The following is a 22,488-nucleotide window of genomic DNA, read 5'->3' on the forward strand; positions in this document are numbered from 1 at the left end:
CACACACACACACACACACACTCACACACACACTCACACACACACAGAGTGAGTGAGAGAGAGAGAGAGAGTGTTAAAACATCTTTAATTGAAACCATATGCCTAGACTGAAAGTAAATTAGCGATTAGCGTCTTTGTGAAGAGTGAAATGAAAATGAATATTTGTAGAAGACTAACTCCTCTGCCCAGGGTTATGCTCCAGCTCTCTCTACTGCCCCTGTCACGTTTAAATGATTAGTCCAAATGACCCCACGGGTCAACAGATGAATCCCCTCTGTCCTTCATGGCTTCTCTTCACCCCTCCTCCCTCCCTCCCTCCCTCCCTCTCTCCCTCCCTCTCTCCCTCTATCTGTCTCTGTGGCTCTGTAGACTTCACACAGACAGCTGTGCTCTGGGCAGAGAAAACAGAGAAAACCCAGATAATGTGACATGTAGGAGTGTGTGGCCATTTCGGCATGTGTTGCAGGTATGGTTGCCGCTCTGATAATTTCTGTCAGGTTCAAAGAGACACGAGAAAAAAATGGCTTAGGCATGGATAACACAAACCATGTGTTCTTTTTTTTTCTCTCCATTCGTTTTCCCATCTGCTCTCTCTCTCTCTCTCTCTCTCTCTCTCTCTCTCTCTCTCTCTCGCTCTCTCTCTCTCCCCCCACTTCCTCTTAGCTTGTCTGTTTTTGTTTTCCAAACAAGGCACTCTGTGCAGGAAATTGTGTACTCTGGAAGCATTCAGGAAGGCAAAGAACAGATTTCCTGTTAAAACCATGGCTGTATGTGTGCATGAGTTTGTGAGTGAGTGTGTGTGACACACAGAGAGAGAGAGAGAGAGAGAGAGAGCAGTGAAAGGGGTCAGAAATCTGAAAAGTGGTGGAGAAAAAGCAGGCAGTGATTCCCCTCCCCTGGCGTCCACACCCCTCCCCTCCACAGAGGCTTTTGACATTTCATAGCTCTGTGCCACAGCAGTGCTACAGCCAGCGCTAAACAGCTTCCACACAGCCGCGGCCAGGCAAAGACAGGACAGAGACAAGGGGCTGAGGAACACAGAGCACCGGGGAGAGAGAGAGAGGAGACGTCTGCGGTCCGGCCGGGGCACTTCCTGTGTGGCGAGCGAGCGAGAGAAGAACCAGACTGGGAAGACAGGAGGAGGAGGAGAGAGGGAGAGAGAAAGGAAGAGAGAGAAAGAGAGGGAGGAAAAGAGAGGAAAAGGGGGTCACGGCGAGAAGGGGTTAAGAAAGAAAAACACACACACACACACACACACGCACACATGCACACACGCACTCACGCTCACACTCACACAACAGGAAATGGTTAGTTTCTAATGCCATTGGACATTCTGAGATAAAAAAAAGCCCTCTCAGAGGGCTGGCAGCCATTCCCTCCTGACTCAGGGAATGTAACGCTCCACAGTTTTGTCTCCGGGTTTGTACATCTCAAAGATCTGATAGACTGTATATAGCGCAGAGAAAAGAGAGAGAGAGAGAGAGAGAGAAAGAGACAGAAAACTTATGGAGTGACGTCAGCCATATTCTCTGCTCCAGAATTCCTCTCCCACTCGGATAGTTGGTGCCAGTGTGCTTGAACAAGATGTGAGCGACTGAATTCTTTTGTTGAGGACTGGACTTCCTGATTTTCATGTACTTTTTAAAAAATACATTTAGGCCTTCGTTTTTGTGTTTTCTTCCCCCCCCCTCCCCCTGGGTCTTGTCTTTGGGATTTTTTTATTTTTTTTTATTTTGGGATGCCCGCTGGACCTGTGGCTTTTGTTTAGTTTGAACTGGGAAAAGTGACTGGACACAGATGAAGAATAAGGCAGCCAAACAGAAATCAAAGAGGAAAGCGATTGAAAATGCCTTTGGATGTGACTTGACAGAACACTTACAGAATTCTGGACAAGACGGTAAAACTTTTTTTTTTTAAATTTCTTATCTTTGCCTGCTCTCTCTCACTGTCTGAAGAATTTCTTCCTCTCAGATCCTTGCCGTCCACTTCCTGCCGTTAATAAATTGACTTAATTGTGAAAGTTCGTCAGGCCGCTGCTGATGTGTAGCAGTCAGTTAGTCTGCGTGTAAGCATGTACGGCACCTTGACCGGAGTTTTCCAAAGATTTTTCAGCGTAGACCCAGAATATGACATGGCCGAAGATTTTCCGAAATGCTTGGAGTTGAGAAGTACTGGTGAACTTTTTCTGCCTGTTTACTCAAAGCGTCTGAGACACGGTTTCCTGTAGTTTTGTAGTTCTCCTTAAATAGTGTCTTAAATGTACACACATTTGGCCATACGTTTTGCTGTGTGCCCCTGTTTACAACTTTGGATTGATTTACGTGTCCAGAGCAGATGGAGGCTGGCGGGGATGACTGTGTGGTAACTAGCTGCTTTAGTGTTTAGTGTCCTGGCTGTAGTCTGCTGCACATTACTGTAGCAGGCCTGAAAGAGAGAGTTTCATCACCCAGAGAGGGTCATGAAAGTGAGCAGTAGCATACACTAGAATATAGACTGAATGTTATTTTAGCCCGTCTGTAGTTGTGTGTTCATAGATTCCTCTAGAATATGTTTAAAAATGACCAGTGATACAAAAAAAAACAGCCATTATAACATAAAGACTGTCACCACAGAACCTTTTTAAATCCAGTACGATGACACCAGTATTTTCCCCCCATATCCTCATGTCTTCAATGGGTATGAACTGGTTACAAAAAACGATACACGTCTATTTACGAACCGACGTCCTTTATACGTCTATAGATGTGATCTCTGAAGGATTTGAATTCATTTTCGGCTGTGTTTGAGCCCACCGGCCGACGTGATTTCTCTGTGAATAAAAGCCCAGTTTGGGTCCCTCCCCGGGTTCTCTGTGCTGTGGCTCCGTCCCTGGGGCCTGTGGACGGGACGAGAGGCCAGAGAGAATGGCAGGAAAGCAGGAGTGTTTTGTGGGCAGTTTTGTCGCCGGCAGTCTGCAGTCTGGATGAATCAGGGGTCTGCGGAGGACTCTCCCCTGTGGTTTAGCCTTCTGCCCTGTCACACTCAGTTCACTTACGCCGTTTACGCTGTAAAGAGAGAGAGAGAGAGAAACAATGCCAGAATGATTCTGTAATTACGCTACAGGTGTTTGAACACATAACACCTGTTTACTATTTTAATTATTATGATTATAAGACTTCAAGCAGCACAATATGCTGTCAGTGTTTCCGACGTGTTTCCATTGTTCTGACAAGAACAGTCATGGAATTAATTTTTTTAATTGCCTTAAATCTGGAAAAACAGAGAAGTGCACAATGTCAGTTTACAAAGTTTTGCTAAATTAATTTTTCATCAAGTATTTTTGCAAAGGTTGTTTTGTTGCAGACAACAAAGAAAATGAGAGCCATCAGTTAAATAATCATTTCTAACCCTTTTCACAGAAAAGGTTGGAAAACTATCTGTACCTCACTCAAAACAAGTCCTTATGCAAAAGTCTGCAGGCTTTTATGGGTATTTGTGGGGAGAAAATGAACATTTATTTAGATATTTATTTAGTAAATACTTGAGGACCAATGTGCATGGCTTTCATCTCTCTGTACATTAATGTGCCATTTATTCATTTATTCAGCAGGTTTGTATCCCACAGCCAGCCAAACCTGCCCACGATTTTGCCTTGTGATGTAGTCCCTCATACTACCACTCAGAAGAGATAGCCAGCAATCTTATGTGCTTTACGTAACCACATCAAGTCACTGATACACTCTCATTGTCTGTGTGTGTGTGTGTGTGTGTGTCTGTGTGTGTGTCTGTGTGTGTGTGTGTGTAACGTGCATACTTTCTGACACATTACATTCATACTTTACACTTTATATATATTTAGACAGATAGGTAGATACAGAGACAGAGAGTGAGAGAGAGAGAGAGAGAGATACAGTATATATATTTTTTCAGCTAAAAATAGCATTAACATCTGATCTGTAAATTGATTTTGTGATTTTCATAAATGCACAGATTTAGTCAATTTCGAAGCACAATCAGTTCATGGAAACACTTCTCTCTTCATGCAGAAATGTCTGTTATGAAGTCTGATGGTATTATACTGGTTTCATTAGCAGGACTCTCCTCCCTCAGCTGTTTTAGGATGAGTAAAGCAGTGTCCCGGGTTTGTGTCAGAAAACACACAAACTATAGGTTTCAGCCCTTGCCCGATAAGACTTGTGTTGTCAAGACTCAAATTGTCTTTTGTGAGAACAAGCTACAGCCAATCACTGAAGACAGGCAAATCCATCCTCTTACCCAGGAATACAAATACAGCAGTCCAATAAATAAATGCTTTGGTTCATTAAACCAAACTGATGGGGAAATGAAGGGTAATGATTTTAATAGAGCATTTGAGTAGACGTGTGTTTATAAGCACTAGCTACCACTGCATTCCCTAGATCTGTGTATATTTGTATGCAATACATGGATAATATGAGTATGCCAAATGTGTTCAAATACATTTAATACGGCTTCATTACATTTATAAAAGTCGTTCTGTATACAGTTTCTAAAGAGATGCTTTAATATCTTTTTAAGTTCCTCATTCGCTTTGACTTTCTAGGTTGCTGTTACTGTGCATAGCATAAAATCTATGCATGAAAAACCGATAGCATAAAAACCCACAGCCCAAGTTAAATGCTACTAGGCTGCTCTGGAGCCTGGTAAAAAAGTGGGTAAAATCCTGGTATAATGTTTGTGAAAATCTGGCAAAATGCTGGTGAAACGTTGGCGAAACCAAGGCTCGGTTAAACTGGTTAAAAGGCTAATTGGATACAGGCGAAACATTTGGTAAAATATTTGATGAAACATTGACAACGCATTCAACAAAACGTTGCCAAAACATTGCTGAAACGTCGACATAACGGTGGCTGCTGTCCCCTCCCACCCCACCCCAAGGCCCGGGGCTGAGGCCCGGCGGCTCCCAGGCAGCTCGTGGGGAGGGCCTGTTCTGGTGTGTACACTGTGGTTTGGGTCCAGTCTTTCTGCAGTCACAGGACAGCTATTCATTCATCCAGCAGCCCTGCTCTGAGTTAGTGCAGGAATATTAAACAGCCTGGCTTATCCCAGGCCTCAAACGCAACCCCTCACATATGCTCATGTACACTCACCGTCTGCCCATCCACTGTACACACTGACGGATTCTGAACTTACGCTTATCGTCTGTCCTATCTACTCGCTCACGCATTTGTTGATATATTTATTTTACTGCCCTCCAGGATTTTACTTTTACTGAAAGCGAGCTTTATAAAGTAAGATTTGCGTTTTGTTTTCTGTAGCAACATCAAGTAATTTCTGCAGCTAAGTGAGAAGCCAGAGCGTTAGAAAAACACAGTAAAAAAAAAAAAAAAAATACTAGTTCACACTTCAAGTAGCCTTCACGGTTTTACTCAAATATTGAATTTTCAATTTTGAACTGTTCAGAGCTTTGGCATGTAGGACAGGCAAAGACCCAGTAGTTCTGAAGGTTATCCTCCGCACAGCTAACGACACATGACTCCTTTCATCTCATAGAAGACCACTTAAACTCAACCACTCTCAGCCCAGCTGCAGCAGTCTGGCTGGGGAACGGTGGGGGTTTCAGACTAAAAGAATAGGTTGGCTGATGGGACCTGTTGTGGCAGGGAGGAGAGCATAAGGACAGTACTCCAAAAAAAGAAAAGCTTTTATGCGATTATTTTTACCGTTACACTCAGTTGACCTTTGGTACTCAGCCTTCCCCACTGTGTGGGAATATAATGGCAAAGGGGACTATGCTAAAATATGGAAAATAGTGAAATTATCAGCCTAATTGTGGTGAGGTTGAAATGGTTACAGTTTGAATGAAGCGGTAAAGATCGTTCCTTCCATATTAATAATAATAATACTAAAAAAAAAAAAAACAGCCTGAAATTCCATCAGTTCTTCCTCATGCGTTTCCCTTGAGTCAAAACTGAGGGGCACAAAATGGCCCTAATCTCTCCTGTAATCATGCTACGTTAATAAAAGTACGTAATATTTCAGTCACAAAATGGCCCTAATCTCTCCTGTAATCATGCTACGTTTGTAAGAGTATGTAATGTTTCAGTCACAAAAGACAGGGTTGGTCTAACCAGTGATTCCCATTTGATTTCCTTGTCTTTTTTGATGGTTTTGTCTGCTCTGAACCCAGAAGTGAAATGTAACCACTGAAATATAGTTTTGTTGTTGTTATTGTTGGTGCTGTTGTCATTGTTGTTGGTTGTTAATGATTTACAGTGATGCGTAGCTGCTTTTTGGCATTTTTTTTTCTCTGACGTGCGTAACCTGTAATCTCAGAGTCAGTTCTGCCGTAGAGCACAGAGCGAGACAGAGTGTGGAGGCCTGACTTTATGCCCAGGGATGTGACGACTGAAGGTATGTTTAGAAAGTGAAGCACAAGGTTTGGGTGGTAACAGCCCCAAAGCTCTTTTCTATTAGAGGAAGTGTCCAGAGTCTGACCAGCTGCAAGGCCTGGGCGGGACAGCCTTCCTCTGAAACAAACAAACCCTTTTTCACTTCCTGTGAAGGGATACCTTCTCCACAATGAACAGGGATAAGAAAAAAAAAAAAAACAATATCACAGAGCTATATGAAGACCTAAACACTGTAATTAAGAGGCAGAGTAAAACCTAAACATACCCATTCAGAAATATTGCTCAGGTCACTTAGAACTTCAGTGACCAACCAAACAAAAGAAAAAAAGTAAAAAAAAATATATATATATCATGGATTGAAAATATTGTCCGTTCATATGCTGATGAATGTGTTGGTGGAGGGATAAAAATCGGTGAGATCTGAAACCCTACAGACATGAGCAACCAGAGGATCACTTTCCACTTTGCCATGAGGTATTTGTGTAGTGTAGTGTTATAGCTTTATATTATTGTTATGGCAGGATCATTTAAATTGTTTACACTCTGCAGAAAATATTTACAGTGTGAGCTGGTGAATTAGCACATGAGTAATTGGATTTCAAAATAACAGCCATAAACATGAAGCTGAAGACCACACCAGTCTGTTTTTTTAAATTTATTTTTTATGTGTGTGTGTGTGTTTATGTTTATTTGCTCTACCAAGCATTCCGTGTTCCATCTCAAAACCCCCTCTTTTTTTTGGTTAAACATGTCAGAAGTTTGACAAGAAATGAAGATGTTTCATATGCAGTCACTCATATAGCCTTGTACATGTACGTTTTCTATAGAAAGTCATTGTTCGGGTGAAAAACGCAGTCACTCATATAGCCTTATACATGTACGTTTTCTATAGAAAGTCATTGTTCGGGTGAAAAACGCAGTCACTCATATAGCCTTATACATGTACGTTTTCTATAGAAAGTCATTGTTCGGGTGAAAAACGCAGTCACTCATATAGCCTTATACATGTACGTTTTCTATAGAAAGTCATTGTTCGGGTGAAAAACGCAGTCGGAGAACCTCCAGTAAACTACCAGTATCTTTTCATTTGTGCATATTTTACATTGTTACAAGAGTTCCACTGCGATTTCCAGCTCACACCCAGACACACAGAGAGAAAACCAGAGAAAAAACCAGCACGCAGACCTCTGTGTCAGAGTCGAGTCTTTCTGTCAGAGTGTTTCCACGGGTCAGTGAGAGACTCAAAGGGTTTTTTTATAATGTATGTTGTTTCCAGTGCTGTGTATGGCCCTTTGCTGTGTTTAAATAAATACTGCAGACGGTTTGGACCATTTGTATTTTTCTATCTGTCTTTTCTTTTCTTTTCTTTCCTTTCTTTCTTTCTTTCTTTTTTGCTAGGTTTATATTAGGGTTTTTTTTTTTACGTGCATCACTGCCTACTCTAACAATAAAAAATTGAAGTTTCATGTTTTAGAAAATTTGTTAAGCCTCTTGGTGAATTTCTTGAAGACGAGAACAGTCTCTGTGACACGGATACTAACGGCCCTTTGTTTTAAATGAAGTGAAAATGAGGTTTAGGCCAAAATCAGAGGAGTTTTTGGGGCATTTCCTTACATTCTCTTACACATTTCATTTAGAGTGAAAGACAGGCACTCATATCTGGGGATATACACACACACACACACACACACACACACACATATATATATATCTCATTGTGCTTAAGTTAAATCTAAACTTAACTTCAAAATAAATAGAACTGCAGTGGCACTACCTCCATATACAATCACGCCTTCCCGAGGAGAAACAGCTCCAGTGCTCTTTCACTAATGTTCAGTCCCCAGTGGTCTAACCCTTACATTCTCCTCCACGCTGTCCACACCCCTGGACCTCCGGCTGCTATGTTTGCCATCTCCTCCTCAGCTGCTCTGCAGAGATGACATCCTGTTCGCCTCTCCCTCTCTCTCTCTCTCTCTCTCTCTCTGTGTGTGTGTGTGCATTTGCCCTGGTTCCATCAGCTCTTTTATAAATAAGCTCCAAGGCTTTGTTCCGTTTCTGGCTGGAAACGTTCCCTCTGTGCCCATGTGCCCACCGGGCAGATGGTGAGGCTACAGTTGGTGGGGAAACAGAAGATAAGTGTGGCTTTCTCATTAAGTGTGGACTATCCCTGAAACACTGTGTACAGACAAAGAGAAACCAAATTTTGCATATGCTACCCACATAAACTAGGAACAGTTGGTACAGGAACCCAAGTTATCTAACGCCTAAACAACAGAGTCTGCTTTAGACTCCTTTAAATTTACAACCATGTTCTGTTATAGCAAACACCTTTAAGCCTGGAGAACATGCTAAACACATGCAAACTATGGAAATACATGTTCATTTATTCTTTTAATGACAGGAAGCAACCCATCGTATCTTTTGGTACGAACATTTTGCTTTTACAATATTTCAAACGGCAGTGAAACAGATTATCAGAGTGTAAGTTTATCATGAATCCAATGCGGAAACTCGTTGATCATCTGGTGAGGGGAAAGGCTGTGGCCATTTTTCTGAGCCGGACTCTTTCCTGTGGCCTAATGCTAACGTGAGGGGAACCAAACAACGTGGTATTCCTTTTCCAGTGAATTTCTGCTTGACTTTGTCTAGAGAACCAGCCCACAATGCAAATATCAACATGTTATCATTCAAGGTGCAGGCTGTGTGCAATAGCCAACGACGACGACGGGAGAGTGTGTGTGAGCAGCTCAGACACGGTCATGCTCCTTTACAGAGGGAGGGCTCTGTCTGGTACTGTCTCCGTCATGGCCACCGACAAGAGCAAAAATACCATGTTCTCCACATCCTGGCTTCACACTGTGCATGTGCAGTAGAGAGAGGTTTGATTTAAAAGCGGGCGGCTCAGGAAGCAGGGTTTTACCTCATGCACCACCGATTTATACTTTATCCCACATAATCTTACACACCCAGCGACCACGGACCTGCAGACCTCTGTAGGAGTCTGAGTCTAATCTACCTCTGCAGTTTTAGTAAACTGTTTTTCATACGCCAAACATCCGAATCCCTTATTAGACTTCCTAATGCCATCGGCTCTAATCAAGCCTGAAATGCTGGGCCTGAGACGGACAGTTAGAGAGACGCTGATGTGCAACAGGTAAGCAGCATTGGTCCACTGCCGCACTGTAGAACAGACAGGGACGTGGCTTTCATATCGTAAAAGTGTTTTGTGAGATGGATTTGTAGTTTATTAAGGCACTGTAAATATTGGATTGTGTCCATGGTTCATTGGTTTGAACGTCTCAGTAGTGAGAAATTAGTTATACTGAATATTTCTTTGGTGCACTCCACAGAGTGCTTTGGTTTAGCTATGAATTTAACAAAGACTTCAGGCGGGTGTGTGTGTGTGTTTGTGTGTGTGTGTGTGTGTGTTTGTGTACAGTATGTATGTGAGTCTGTGTGTGTGTGTGTATGTGTACGTGTGTGTGTGTGTGTGTGTGTGTGTTTGTGTACAGTATGTATGTGAGTCTGTGTGTGTGTGTGTATGTGTACGTGTGTGTGTGTGTGTGTGTGTGTGTGTGTGTGTGTGTGTGTGTGTTACACACAGAGAGAGGGGTGGGGGCGAGGAGGGGTTGTGGTACTAAAGTATTGTGGATGCTGAATGGTGGACTACTCCCTACACTCAGACTGCTGGGCTTGGTTTGGTGTTGATGTCATAGTTATTCACATGCCTTTTGTTCTGGTCCAGTTCCTCAGGTTCTGAAGACGTGTGCTGAGTTTATAGAGGAACATGGAATTGTGGACGGAATCTACAGACTCTCAGGGATCACCTCAAACATCCAGAAACTACGGTAACACCGTCGCCATGGCGATAAAACCACGGCTGTGTCAATAAGACACACAGAATTCTGGGTTTTATGTGTTCATTTAGTGACATGACAAGGAAAGATTGCTTAATCAGTTCTCTGTTTACTGAGTTTTGACAGTTTAACAACCGTGTGTGTTTTGTCTTGCACGTTTTTTTTTTGTATGTGCTTACGTGTTTGTGTGTGTGTGTACGTGTGTGTGTCCGTGCGTACGTGTGTGTGTGTGTGTGTGTGTGTGTGTGTGTGTGTGTCACACACAGGCAGGAGTTTGGCTCTGACTCATGCCCTGACCTTACTAAGGAGGTTTATCTTCAGGACATCCACTGTGTGGGCTCTTTATGCAAACTCTACTTCAGAGAACTCCCCAACCCCCTGCTCACCTATGAACTCTACAAAAAATTCACCGTGAGTGACAGGAAATGATCTAGGACAAGATAAGACTCAGCAAAACGAGACTAGACTAGCCAAGACCAGACTGGACTAGAGTAAAGGTGGTGATTTTACTGCTTTATTTAGAAGCCATGAATGACATGATGCTAGCTCACGTTATGAGGAAATGAATTCTCACTTCATTCACCCTGTTTAGGCTGCAGTGGCTACAGAATGAAGAGTAAATGATTCACATGGACATAAGAATCACATGTTTATTAAAATCATCACATGTTTATCAAAATCATCACATCCCATCAAGACATGGGTATTAACAGAGTAACCTCATCACTAAGCTTCTTCATATGAAGGGTAGAACACAATACACAATACACAATACATAACAATCACAGTTTTGGGGTCACACTCCAGCCAGTTTTTGGTACAGCAGGACAAAAAAAACCCTTCCTGCACATGACGAATTGCAATTATCTTTTGGGTTAAGTATTTTTAAAAAGAAGTATGTGCACAGTTTCAGCTTTTCATCTAAACAGTGACGTGCACTGCTGTGTTCGGGGATGGAACAATAACACAAACTCAAGTTCAGTTCACTTAACACTGCTGTGCAGTTTTACCCATCCCGTTAACCCTAGGTTACGTACTCACCTCACAGTACCACCAAACTGTAAGAGCTTTGGCCCGGACTGGTACTGTACAGACACAGGCCCTGTTAAATCCCTGCATTACAGTCATACATTAGTGTCTGGATTATCGCCACATAGCCTTAATCCTGTTGTTACTATTCTCAGGACTGTGCCACTGTGCTGAGTTTATGACAAAGCCCGTCATTATGCGAAGCTACACTGTAATTATTGTGTACTGTACATATGATTAATGCTTCCCTCTGTGACGGCGTTGTTTAAGACATCCCCCTTTGCTTTGAACAGGACGCCGTTTCAGTGAAAGACCAACATGAGCAACTTCACAACATTCAGAGCGTCATCAAAGAGCTGCCAATCTGTCACCGCAGGTGAAAGTCCCATTCAAATTCACACAGTTTTTCCCCCTTCACACACATTGTTATTAGAACACACTCAGTGTTCTTTGAAAGGAGCGATCACTCAAAAGCAGCTCTGTCAATGATCTCTCTCAATGCTTTGCATAAAGCGTGTGCAGTCTCCGGAGCAGAGTTTGTTGTATGTCTCTGTGGTTAGCATGGTGTGGTGTCATTTGAATTTTTTACCAAGGACTTACGCATTATTATTTTTGTACTGCACGGGTGTGGCAGGTCCGTGTTAAGTAAAAGCAATCTTGGGGCACAGTTAAGTCCGTGTTGAGTAAGAGCAGTCTTAAGGCACAGTTAAGTCCGTGTTGAGTAAGAGCAGTCTTAGGGCACAGTTAAGTCCGTGTTGAGTAAGAGCAGTCTTAGGGCACAGTTAAGTCCGTGTTGAGTAAGAGCAGTCTTAGGGCACAGTTAAGTCCGTGTTGAGTAAGAGCAGTCTTAGGGCACAGTTAAGTCCGTGTTGAGTAAGAGCAGTCTTAGGGCACAGTTAAGTCAGTGTTGAGTAAGAGCAGTCTTAGGGCACAGTTAAGATGTAGTTGAGTAAGAGCAGTCTTAGGGCACAGTTAAGTCTGTGTTGAGTAAGAGCAGTCTTGGGGCACAGTTAAGATGTAGTTGAGTAAAGTTTCCTGGTACTGATGTGAGTAATTACTGTGTTGACTGATATGACAGAGCTCCTGATGTATAGAGCAGCTTTACACATATTGTATTGTGTGCTATTACTATAGTCATTAACATTCATATATTCTAACACTGTATGTGTGTGCGTGTGTGTGTGTGTGTGTGTGTGTGTGTGTCTGTCTGTCTGTCTGTCTGTCTGCAGGACTCTGGAGTACCTCAGCAAACATCTGTCTCGATTGGCTACATTCAGTCACCAGACTAACATGCATGCCAGGAACCTGGCACTGGTGTGGGCACCGAATCTATTACGGTGAGCGGAGCAGCCTTGGCACTGTCTGCCCACACTCCCCATCAGCATCAGCTTTTATAACCTTAGCTTCATTACCCCACCAACTTTCATAATTAAACAATAATTACAAAAGTAATCACAGCGAATCCTCTTCATAAACAGCCAATCCTCTTCATAAACAGCCAGTCCTCTTCAATAGCCTGTTCTTGTCTAGTCATATCCTATATTATCTACATATCGTAGATATTTAAGACACAACTCAATCCATTTAAACTGGACCAACTCATTGTCCACACTGCAGAGTTTTGTTAAAATGATTTTTTTTAGATGCTTAAGGTACAAGTTATTTGAATAATTCATAATAAATGCTATTGTTCACGGTGCTTTGCAAATCAAAAAAAAAAAATCCCTCACATTGTTTTTCGTTGTCGTTGTTGTTGTTGTTTTGAAACAGGTCAAAGGAGATCGAGGTGTCTTCGTGTAACGGAGATTCTGCGTTTCAGGAGGTGCGGGTGCAGCAGACTGTTGTGGAGTTTATCCTCAGTCACACCGAGCAGCTTTTTGACCACGGAACCGACCCCCCCAGGCCTCGGGAAGGTACGTCCAAAACCCACAGTCTGTCGACCAAAAAGACCCAGACTCCCAAAAACCGGTTACAGCGCCTCCCATTCACTCCAACCCCCCCCCCCGTGGAAATGCCATTGTTAGAGTGAGCGAATGCTTCGTAAAAAGACACGTTTGAACTGTACACCTCAGAGATCTGGACGCGGTCCCACACGAAGATTTTAAACATGTTAGCATGATGCCTCCTATTCAAGCTAAAATGACAACTGCCTAAGGCGAAATGAACCGTCAGCGTAAAGAGAACAATGTCTAAATTGGCTTACGTTCTTTTTTCAAACAATGTTGAGTGGTGTACAAACGCTGTTGATTCCTTTTTTTTTTCTTTTTTCTTTTTTTTTTAATTTATTCATTTATTTTTCCACACAACAGCAAAGTGCCAAATATTTCACTCTCATTCCAGTGGCACAGTTTGCAGCTTGACTGAATTAAGCTCGTTTTTGTTTCGTAGCCAAATTACTGTACGGTTATTTTTGAAAACTGGCATATTTTCTCTTAAGCATTTCTAGTAGTGGATATTTTCTTGATCGTGTTTCATAACAGCTCTCTCACATATACACGCACATAACTTGGAAGCGGCGGTATGTAGTCTGTGGGAGGGCCAGAGGAATACAAAAGAAGAGCGGAATTAAAGCCAAAGAACAATGTGTAAATACTGGGATCTAACCCAACTTAACGAGCAAACAGGTAGTGACCACATTTGGTCCATTGTGTTGTGTTTGATCAGAACAACGGCTTGCGTTGCTAATGGCGTAACCGCCTGCAAACGCACACCTAGGGGACGTGTCTATTCTTTAACCAAGACTCTCCTGAGTAGTATGACAACCCTGCCTGTCTAGAACAATAAACAAACAAAACAAAAAAGAGTTCAAACACAAATATGCAATATTTGACAATGTTTTGTGTGATCGTGAGATTGTTTTAACGACACGAACATTTTACTGGTAAATCCAGTGCTCTCATTCTAAAACGTGCCACCGTTGTCAGAGAAAAAAAATGAATTGATCCAAACTGAAAATTGTAAACCGATATGTGCATGTGAGGAAAATCAAATAATCAATATTTCAACATTTTGAAGACGTTTTCCAAAAAACAAGCCGCCTTGTCCACAAGCTGTGAGTTGTTTTTTTCTGACTGATGTTACAACGTAATGCTGATGCTAATGCAAGTTTTCCCAGAAGCGACACATGCTCCTGCCTGGTTTAACGCTCACAGACCACCTCTGCTCTTCCATTCAGGCACTGGTTTAGTGTGTGGGGAGAAGTATGCCACTCTGCCAGCCACAGCCCAGTGTGGACCAATGAAACTGATGAGTTTAGAGGAGGCCCAGGCCCGCTCCTTAAGTCCCAACCACCCTGCACGCAAGGAGCGCCAACGAGAGAACAGCCTCCCAGACACCAACACTGCCACCCTCTACCACACCGTCATAGACCTTCACGACAGCAAGTAAGGGACAGTATTTATACACACACAGAGGCAGACAGACAGACAGACAGACACACAGACACACACACACACCAACACTGCCACCCTCTACCATACCGTCATAGACCGTCATGACAGCAAGTAAGGGACAATATTTATACACTCACAGAGGCAGACAGACAGACACACAAACACCAACACTGCCACCCTCTACCACAATGTCATAGACCATAACGACAGCAAGTAAGGGACAATACTTACACACACACACACACACACACACAGACAGATGGACAGACAGACACACACACACCGATACACACACAGACACGCACACGCACGCACACACACACACACACACAGTGCGTAGGCATGAACGTTTGGGCAATAAAGAAAAACTACTGGAAATTTTTAAATCTCTATTACAATTTTAAAATCATCTTACAAAGTCATCCATCAAGACTTCCCACACAGTTTGTGGTTAATATTGAGCCAAAGAGACATTCAGGTCTGTCCCGCAGTGTAAAGAGCTACTCTCACGCATTTATCAAGCTCTCTAAAGTCATATTCACCAGCGTAAATACACAAACAAGCAAATGTGATATTAACAAAGTTTGATTTTTTTTCCCCCTTTCTGATTCAGAAGGAAAATCCCTGGAAAGTCCAAATGGAAGGCCATCTTTAGTCTGGGCCGATCAGTCACTGACTCCAAAGGAAAACTGAGCCGTAACGGGAGTGTGTTCATGAGAGCACAGAATATCTCAGGTACTGAGAGACAGAGAGAGAGGGAGCGAGAGAGAGAGAGAGAGAGAGAGAGGGAGGGAGAGAGAGAGAGAGAGAGAGAGGGGGAGAGAGAGAGAGAGAGAGAGAGAGAGAGAGAGGGAGAGAGGGGGAGAGAGAGAGAGAGAGAGAGAGGGAGGGAGAGAGAGAGACAGAGAGAGGGAGGGAGGGAGGGAGGGAGAGAGAGAGAGAGGAACTGAATGAGAAAAATGGGAGGATGTAACAGTCAGTGTGTGTAATTTTGTCCAGTAAAGCATCAACAGAACTTAATTTAATTTTTAGGAGAAACGTTTTGCAGTAAAAACGTAAGAAAGAGGTGTAAGCTTTCTAAGCTCAGGTTTTTACATTCATAAAATGATTCAGTATTGTGTCAGCTGTGTGCATGATATATGACCAGAAAATACATACAGAGACTAATTTAACACGCTGCCAAATAAAGTTCTGTTCTGAAGTATGTAAAATTATGTCTTTCTCCTCTACAGACAAACCTGTAATTAGACCATCCAAAAGTATGGATTCTCTCTGCTCTCTGCCAACAGGTGGGGCTAAAGCATCATTCTTGCCTCAGGCCTAGTTCTCAGACCTCTTTCAGCGTTACATGGTCTGGGTTTTTCAACATCACAACAGTTCTTAGAAATGTCATTCGCTGCCAGATCAATAAGTGAAGATTTACATAATTAGAGATTTATATTCAGTGTTTCTATGAATAAATATTTTTTAAAGTATTGTTTAGATCAATGTGTTTCCTTAAATGCACCCCGACTAGTTAACATATTTGCTTTACTCAACGCATCTAGTGAATTAATCATTAAACTTATTACTGGAAAAATCTGATTAACTTCTTCTTGGAAAGCACAACATGTGAAAAGCAAAAGAAGAGGCTCCAAGTGGACATGTCTGAGAGGCACCATTGTTTAAAAAAAAAAGAATATAACTGAAATCAATACCGTGACTGTTTTGCGAAGCAATACTTTTGTGTGGAGAATATGAAAGAAAATTCTGTTTTAACATGTGATCCCCCCACCCACCACCCCCACTCTCCCCCCTTTCTTCACCCCAGATGAGGACAAAGCAGATAAGTTTGCCCCAGCAGGCGGGGCGAATGGATTCTTTGTGCCAACTGTGAAATCTCGAACTCTGGGCTCAGACATCAACTATGACTTGAGTGACCTGGATCCAAACTGGGAGGCGGACCTGAGGAAAGTCAGCGGAGCTTCGGGGGGCGGTCCGAGCGTCAAGAAAAGCAGCGCTCCGAATGCCTCACCTTCGTCCTCCTCACCCTCCTCACCTCTCCAGAAATCCCTCCCGGAGCAGCTAAAAGTTTTCAAAGGAGACGACCTGAGCAGCTGCCAGCCCACCTCTCCGAAAAATCGCAGGATGTTGTATTCCGGTTCCGCGCACAACGGTTCCTCCAGGCCATCTTTCCCCGGAAGCCTTTTCCCACTTGAGTCGTCGCCTCGACACCAGCGCAAGGCCCTCAACATCTCCGAACCCTTCGCCGTCTCTGTGCCTCTCCGGGTGTCTGCCGTCATCAGCTCGAACAGCACCCCCTGTCGGGCTCCAGTGAAGGACCGGCCCACTGGGGCGCTCCCGAAGTCCGGCAGAGAGGCTGGGTCTCCAGAGTTACAGCTGAGCGTTAGTGTTGGAAGCGCTGGTGTTAGGGAGTTTGTTCCCAGTACCACCAGTAGCAGCGGGAGCACAGGCAGTGCTGGATTTAGAGACAGAGCACATGGACTGCACGGAAGCAATAGCAGTCTTGGGTACAGGGAGTTCCCTCTTGGCAACAGCAGCGGAGGCAGTGGAAACAGTATCTATAGCAACAGCAGCTCCACCCCATCAGAGAAGGAGGAGAGCCAAAATGTGGAGAGAAGCACTGGGGAGATGGCATCTAACAGGACGCCAACGAGTAAGAGGAGTGCAGTGGGTGTGTAGTATATGTGGGGCATTTCATGTGTGTGAGTGTGTGTGTGTGTGTGTGTGTGTGTGTGAGTCTGTGTGCGTGTGCGTGTGTGCTGTCTGAGTGTTTAAAAGATTTTGAAGGTTGCAAAAGCATTTCTTGTTTTTATGCTATAAGGAAAATATTTCAAGTAAAGTAACTCAGGAACTGAATATGTAAACAAGAGATTATATTGTATCAGTTCACAGAAAATCTAATATTATCCCCTGTTCCAAACACTCATTGTTCCAGACACTGACCAGGAAAAGACAAACATGAGTCCAAGAATGAATGTTTCACACCCTCAGCAACCAACTTATGCTAAAACAACAGGGAACAACAAAGAGACGCCACAGTCTCCTGGGAAAAAACTGGACTCTGAGCTACTACAACACCAGGAGCCTGCAACTCTGAATGAACTGGTAAGAGCTGTAATAGCATATCCAACCAAATACTCACACAGAAAAGAAAGAAAAATAAAACTAAGCTTTATTCCACTGCTATATGCTCAAGCCTATTCTATTCTATTCTATTCTATTTATAAACTGCCATGGTCAATGACAGCAAGCTGCTTCAGTAATACCAAGAGTGAGTCTTCCATACACGAGCACAACATCTTATCACTGTTTAATTATTGTTTCCTGCCTGTTTGTCTTTTTTTTAACACAGGACACAGTTGTTGAACTGATCAACAACGAGCTGTGGTCTGACGTACATCAGGAGCTTCATATTACAGAGTCTGACGCCAATGCACCAGAGGATTCACTGAGAATCAGTGGCTCTTTGACCAAGGCTGCTGGAAATGACTGGGAAGTGAAGTCTGGTGCCCACGCTAAACGACGGAGCAGTCTGCCTGCTCATCCCTTGTCCTCTACCGCGCACCTCAGAGCCCTCACCAAGTACCACATGACTGATCATTCTGACGCATCTGTCTATACCCCAGTACTGAAGCCCTCTCCGGAAAGACTGCTCTCATGTGACGCGCCCTGCGATTTCAGCAGCGTCAGAAAAGATCATCCGACCCAGGTTTCTGCGTCGCTGGAGTCGCTGGACGTGATGGCAAACAGGCTACAGCTGCCGCTGCTGTTCAATCTGAGAGAAACGGACATACTCCACGATGCTGAGCCGTGGCCCATACGCAGCACTGAACCATGCACCGGTTCGGCCCAGAACGATCAAGTCGCACAGACGGACCATTCAGAATACCCGAGTGGTGATGTCAGAGGAAGGATTAGCAGTCCTGCTCCAGATAGAGATGAAAAGGAACCCTTTGCCTTGCAGGACAGCCCACAAAAAGAGGGAAAAGTTGCCCATGATGGCACTAAAGGGGACATGACACTCCAAATGCAAGGGAGCATTGAGGACCTATCGAAGTGCTTGGACAAGAAACAACTCACCTTGGACCTTCCACAGCAGGATGACGAGGATTGCTGGGTTGGGACTTCAGGGGGGCTGGACCAAGTGGAACCTTGGGAGGACTTCAGCACTACTAAACAGTGGGTGACAAGCCCCCTTCACTCACCAAAACTGGAAGATCTCTTCCCCCTTGTGCGAGAGACATCGTCATGTCTGGATGGGGCAAAGGTCAAGCAGCCCTCCAAAGATGATAAGGCTGTAACTCGAGAAAAAGGACTTACTTTCGTTTCTCAATCATCTCAAGGCAAAAAAGTGGCAACCATTGAATCTGGCCTTGCAAGCACTATTTCTTCATCTCAGAACAAAAAGATGGCAACTTGTGAACCTGCTCTTGCAACTACCTCTCCTCCATCTCATGGCGGCAAGGTTGAGACTGGTGATCCAGGACTTGCGAACATCAACTTTTCATCCAGCGGCAAAAAGTCAAAAGCTGAAGAATCCAGTGTCGTAAAGATTTCAGAGCTGTATCTCAGTGCTAATGTACAAGGGAATAACAGAAAAACAGAGACCAAATGTGAAAATCTAGAGTTTGAATCTTTTAATAATTCTAATATCCAAGATGAGGCTACAAGATTCCCAAAGAGGAACACAGGTACTCCAAAACAGAGGAATACCTCTTGTTCCCAAAGATTTCATAGACAAGTATCTCATGATTCATGCCTGGAAGAAAGAAATGAGGAAAATATCGTTCCCAAACACAGACCTTATTCCCTTAACCTGGACCTAGGACCCAGATGCATTCGGGATATCTCAAATCAACAGAACATGGAATCTGCAGAATCGCCCTCCAATCAGCGAGGAGCAGCAACACCCTCTGTAAGTAAACATGGCGGAATGTCCTTGGAACTGGAGATGTTCCTGAATGATCGTCAGGCACCAATGAGGCGTAATTCCGCACCAGTCAGTGTGTCCTCCATTCGGACGCCATTTATGATCAAAACATGCCAGGCCAAAGCCGTGCCTGTTATTCCTCCAAAAATTCAGTATAGCCACATACCTCATCCACTGTTTGAAAAAGGCTCTGATCTGGGAAACAAGACTGAACCAGAGAAGGAATCAGCAAAGATCAAGGCAGAGAAAACAGAGATGGTCGCTCCTCTTCAGCTGGTCAAAGATCCTAGGGAAGAGCGTGAAAACCGTGAGCCAGCTCCAAGACACCTAAGACATGCACCAACCGACAAAGCGGCAGACCCCTCTAAACCAACACCTATACAAGATCTACCAGTGCTGAGAAGGAAGCGGTCTGCCAATGGGGACACTTATGGTGACTGTCCCAGACCTGATAGATCCACCCTGTTACAAAGGTCATCCTTTAGAAACCGACCCAGGCCGCAAAGCCTCATCCTCTTCAGTCCTCCCTTTCCCATTATGGACTACCCTCCACTAGGGGATGATGGCAAACTCATGCTCTCACCTATCAAAAGCCCAACTGAGACATCAGCACTTGACGTCTTCTCCAAGGAACTGGCAGAGAACCTTAAAACTCCTGAGGGGGTAACCTTGCGCAACAAAATGACTTTGCCCAAAAGCGGACAGAGACTTGAAACTTCAACCAGTTGTTTCTATCAGCCTCAGAGAAGGTCCATGATATTTGATAGCCGGAGTAACAGGCAGATTGAGTGACCGACTCTGCATGTTAATTCAAGACGGTATCTCGAGTAATCCTCTGGAATTGAGAATACAGTGTCTTTCTTTTATCAACACTCTCTATGCTACAGAAAGAACTCTTAAAGTGAAAACAAATTCTTTTTTGAAGAATTGTGTAATTTAAGTATTAAGCTTTATTGCAAAACAAGGCTGCAGGCTTTCTTTCAAAGTCAAGCTATAACTTCCTCTTTGTGCCAAAACTAAATGAAGTTCATTGCAGGCAAGACCTATCAATGTTCTACATGGCAAGTTCAGTTTTCACCTCTTTTTACAAACATACAAGTCCTCAATTCTCGTAGGCTTTATCAATATGATGAGATATTATTTATGTAGCATTTAAAACTACACAGTGTTATTCAAAATGTTAGATCTTTTTACACTCTTGTCTTGTCCTCTTTCAAAAGAGCATGTCTACCGATTGAAAACATTACTTTTTTTTTTTTTTAAAAACTGAGACAAAAGAAACAAGTACCTCAAATTTCAATGTTTCATGCCCGACAGTTTCTGCCTCTCTCAAAACAAGTCTTACACCTTATTTCCATATTCCTAATCCCTCTGGTGAGTATCTGCGTTAACTGTTACTCCTGTTAAACAGGCATGACTCAACTTCCTTTTCCACTGGAAAAATAGTTTCTAGTAAACAAAACGGAAAGGGCTGGGTTTGTTTTGTGAGACACTCAGTCCTTTTACAAATATAACAGCCCTGCTTACACTCTTGTGTCAGTCCAAATTTTAAACAGACCTGAACTTCAAGAAAAGACTGTAACACTGCCCCCCACTCCATAATTTCATTATAACCCTTTTGTCACAATCGGCTAGAATAATGCCAAGCACAGACGTAGCTAATCTGTGGAGGGTGAGTATTACACTAGAGAACAAAACAAAGCAAACAGTCCAGGACATACTGGCATGACTGGTTTCAGTATGCCAGGACCAGGAAGAGAAAGGAGAATGTTGCAGGTTTGCATATGCTGACTTGGCATCACTTTGAGACAAACTGTTCCAAAACAAAGCTTGTAGTTCAACGAGGACAATGTAAAACGACAACTACAGAAATACTGGAGAATTCTTGGTTTGTACCCCTCAAATATGTGCATTTCTGTGGGTTGCAATTACAGTGTTACAAAGTAGCCCAACGTAACCTCCAGAGTTTTCAGCAAGAATCAAAACCCAACAAGAAATAACCGACTGTTTTATCACATTCTCCATGTAAGTGTCATCACTGACTATTTTAAATGTTCCCAGTTGACATGGGTGATTATTTTTAAAAATGAAAGATTCAACACTTATGTGCATGAATGTTTGCCTAAATGGGGATACACTTGATGTGTACTCACAGTTTCTTTGTAGCTGCTAAGCTTTTTGTAAATGATAGACTCAGTTAGTCTTCAGAAGTTTTGGTAATAACAGTATTGTGTGTCTGGGACTGACTTTACCGTTTGCATACACATTCAAGTATGCGGTAAACCCTCAGAACCTGCAGTAATGAGAGAATTATGTTCTGTATGTATTTTGATTGTTAAAAAAAAAAGAAAAAAAAGCAAAGAAAAAAAGACTGAAACTGTTTGAAATACTTTAAATGTATTTATTTATCCACTTACTTTCTTTAAAAAAATGATACTTTTGCTTGCTTATTCTTTTGTATTAACAAACACTTCTTTCTGTTGGAAATTTCATCACATTTCAGCAATAATACAGACTGATGTCTGTGGCCTCTGATAAGAGAAATAAATGGCCATCTCACTTGTATAGAAAAGAAAATGAATCAAAGCATTTTCACACAATTTCAAAGCACGATGTAGTAGTGTGTTGTCTTTTTTTCACTTGCTTGATAGGTTTACTGAACGGTTGGTTTACAAAGAAACATTTATAAGGAACTGTTGAGTGATGGGCAGTTAGGATGAAAAGATGAGCATAAAATATTAAAAAGAAATGAAGTGGCTTAAGGAAGTGCTGTGTGATTAAAGTGAAAAGCATCTGTAAAAATACTGATGCCTGAATTGGTTGAATTGTTATGTATTGAAGGATGGTAACAGGACCAGCATACTGAATGTTGTCAATAATAACCAGATTAATATTTTGCTATCTAT

The 22,488-nt window shown here is 42.9% G+C and overlaps 1 protein-coding gene across 2 annotated transcripts; it reads left to right on the forward strand.

Annotated features, from left to right (window-relative positions):
- Positions 1-1,736: 1,736 nt before the first annotated feature.
- Positions 1,737-20,642, forward strand: arhgap31 (Rho GTPase activating protein 31). 2 transcript variants are annotated; one of them, XM_030792861.1, is made up of 12 exons: positions 1,737-1,897; positions 10,117-10,219; positions 10,495-10,639; positions 11,551-11,633; positions 12,487-12,594; positions 13,028-13,170; positions 14,433-14,640; positions 15,263-15,384; positions 15,882-15,938; positions 16,460-17,323; positions 17,588-17,757; positions 18,005-20,642. In XM_030792861.1, the coding sequence occupies exons 1-12, from the start codon at positions 1,798-1,800 to the stop codon at positions 20,372-20,374; spliced, it is 4,473 nt and encodes a 1,490-aa protein (XP_030648721.1). In that variant the 5' UTR covers positions 1,737-1,797; the 3' UTR covers positions 20,375-20,642. The 2 variants fall into 2 exon arrangements, with proteins under 2 accessions (XP_030648721.1, XP_030648722.1); XM_030792862.1 differs by having other exon boundaries at positions 16,460-17,305.
- Positions 20,643-22,488: the final 1,846 nt, after the last annotated feature.

The sequence above is a fragment of the Chanos chanos genome, chromosome 15 (assembly GCF_902362185.1).
Source record: "Chanos chanos chromosome 15, fChaCha1.1, whole genome shotgun sequence".
In the NCBI taxonomy this organism is placed as follows: Eukaryota; Metazoa; Chordata; class Actinopteri; order Gonorynchiformes; family Chanidae; genus Chanos; species Chanos chanos.

Coding starts and splice junctions, on each gene's coding strand:
- arhgap31 (XM_030792861.1), top strand. CDS start 1,798: ATGAAGAATAAGGCAGCCAAACAGAAATCAAAGAGGAAAGCGATTGAA. Junction 15,385..15,881: donor GAGAGCACAGAATATCTCAG/GTACTGAGAGAC, acceptor TCTCCTCTACAG/ACAAACCTGTAATTAGACCA. Junction 17,758..18,004: donor CTGCAACTCTGAATGAACTG/GTAAGAGCTGTA, acceptor TTTTTAACACAG/GACACAGTTGTTGAACTGAT.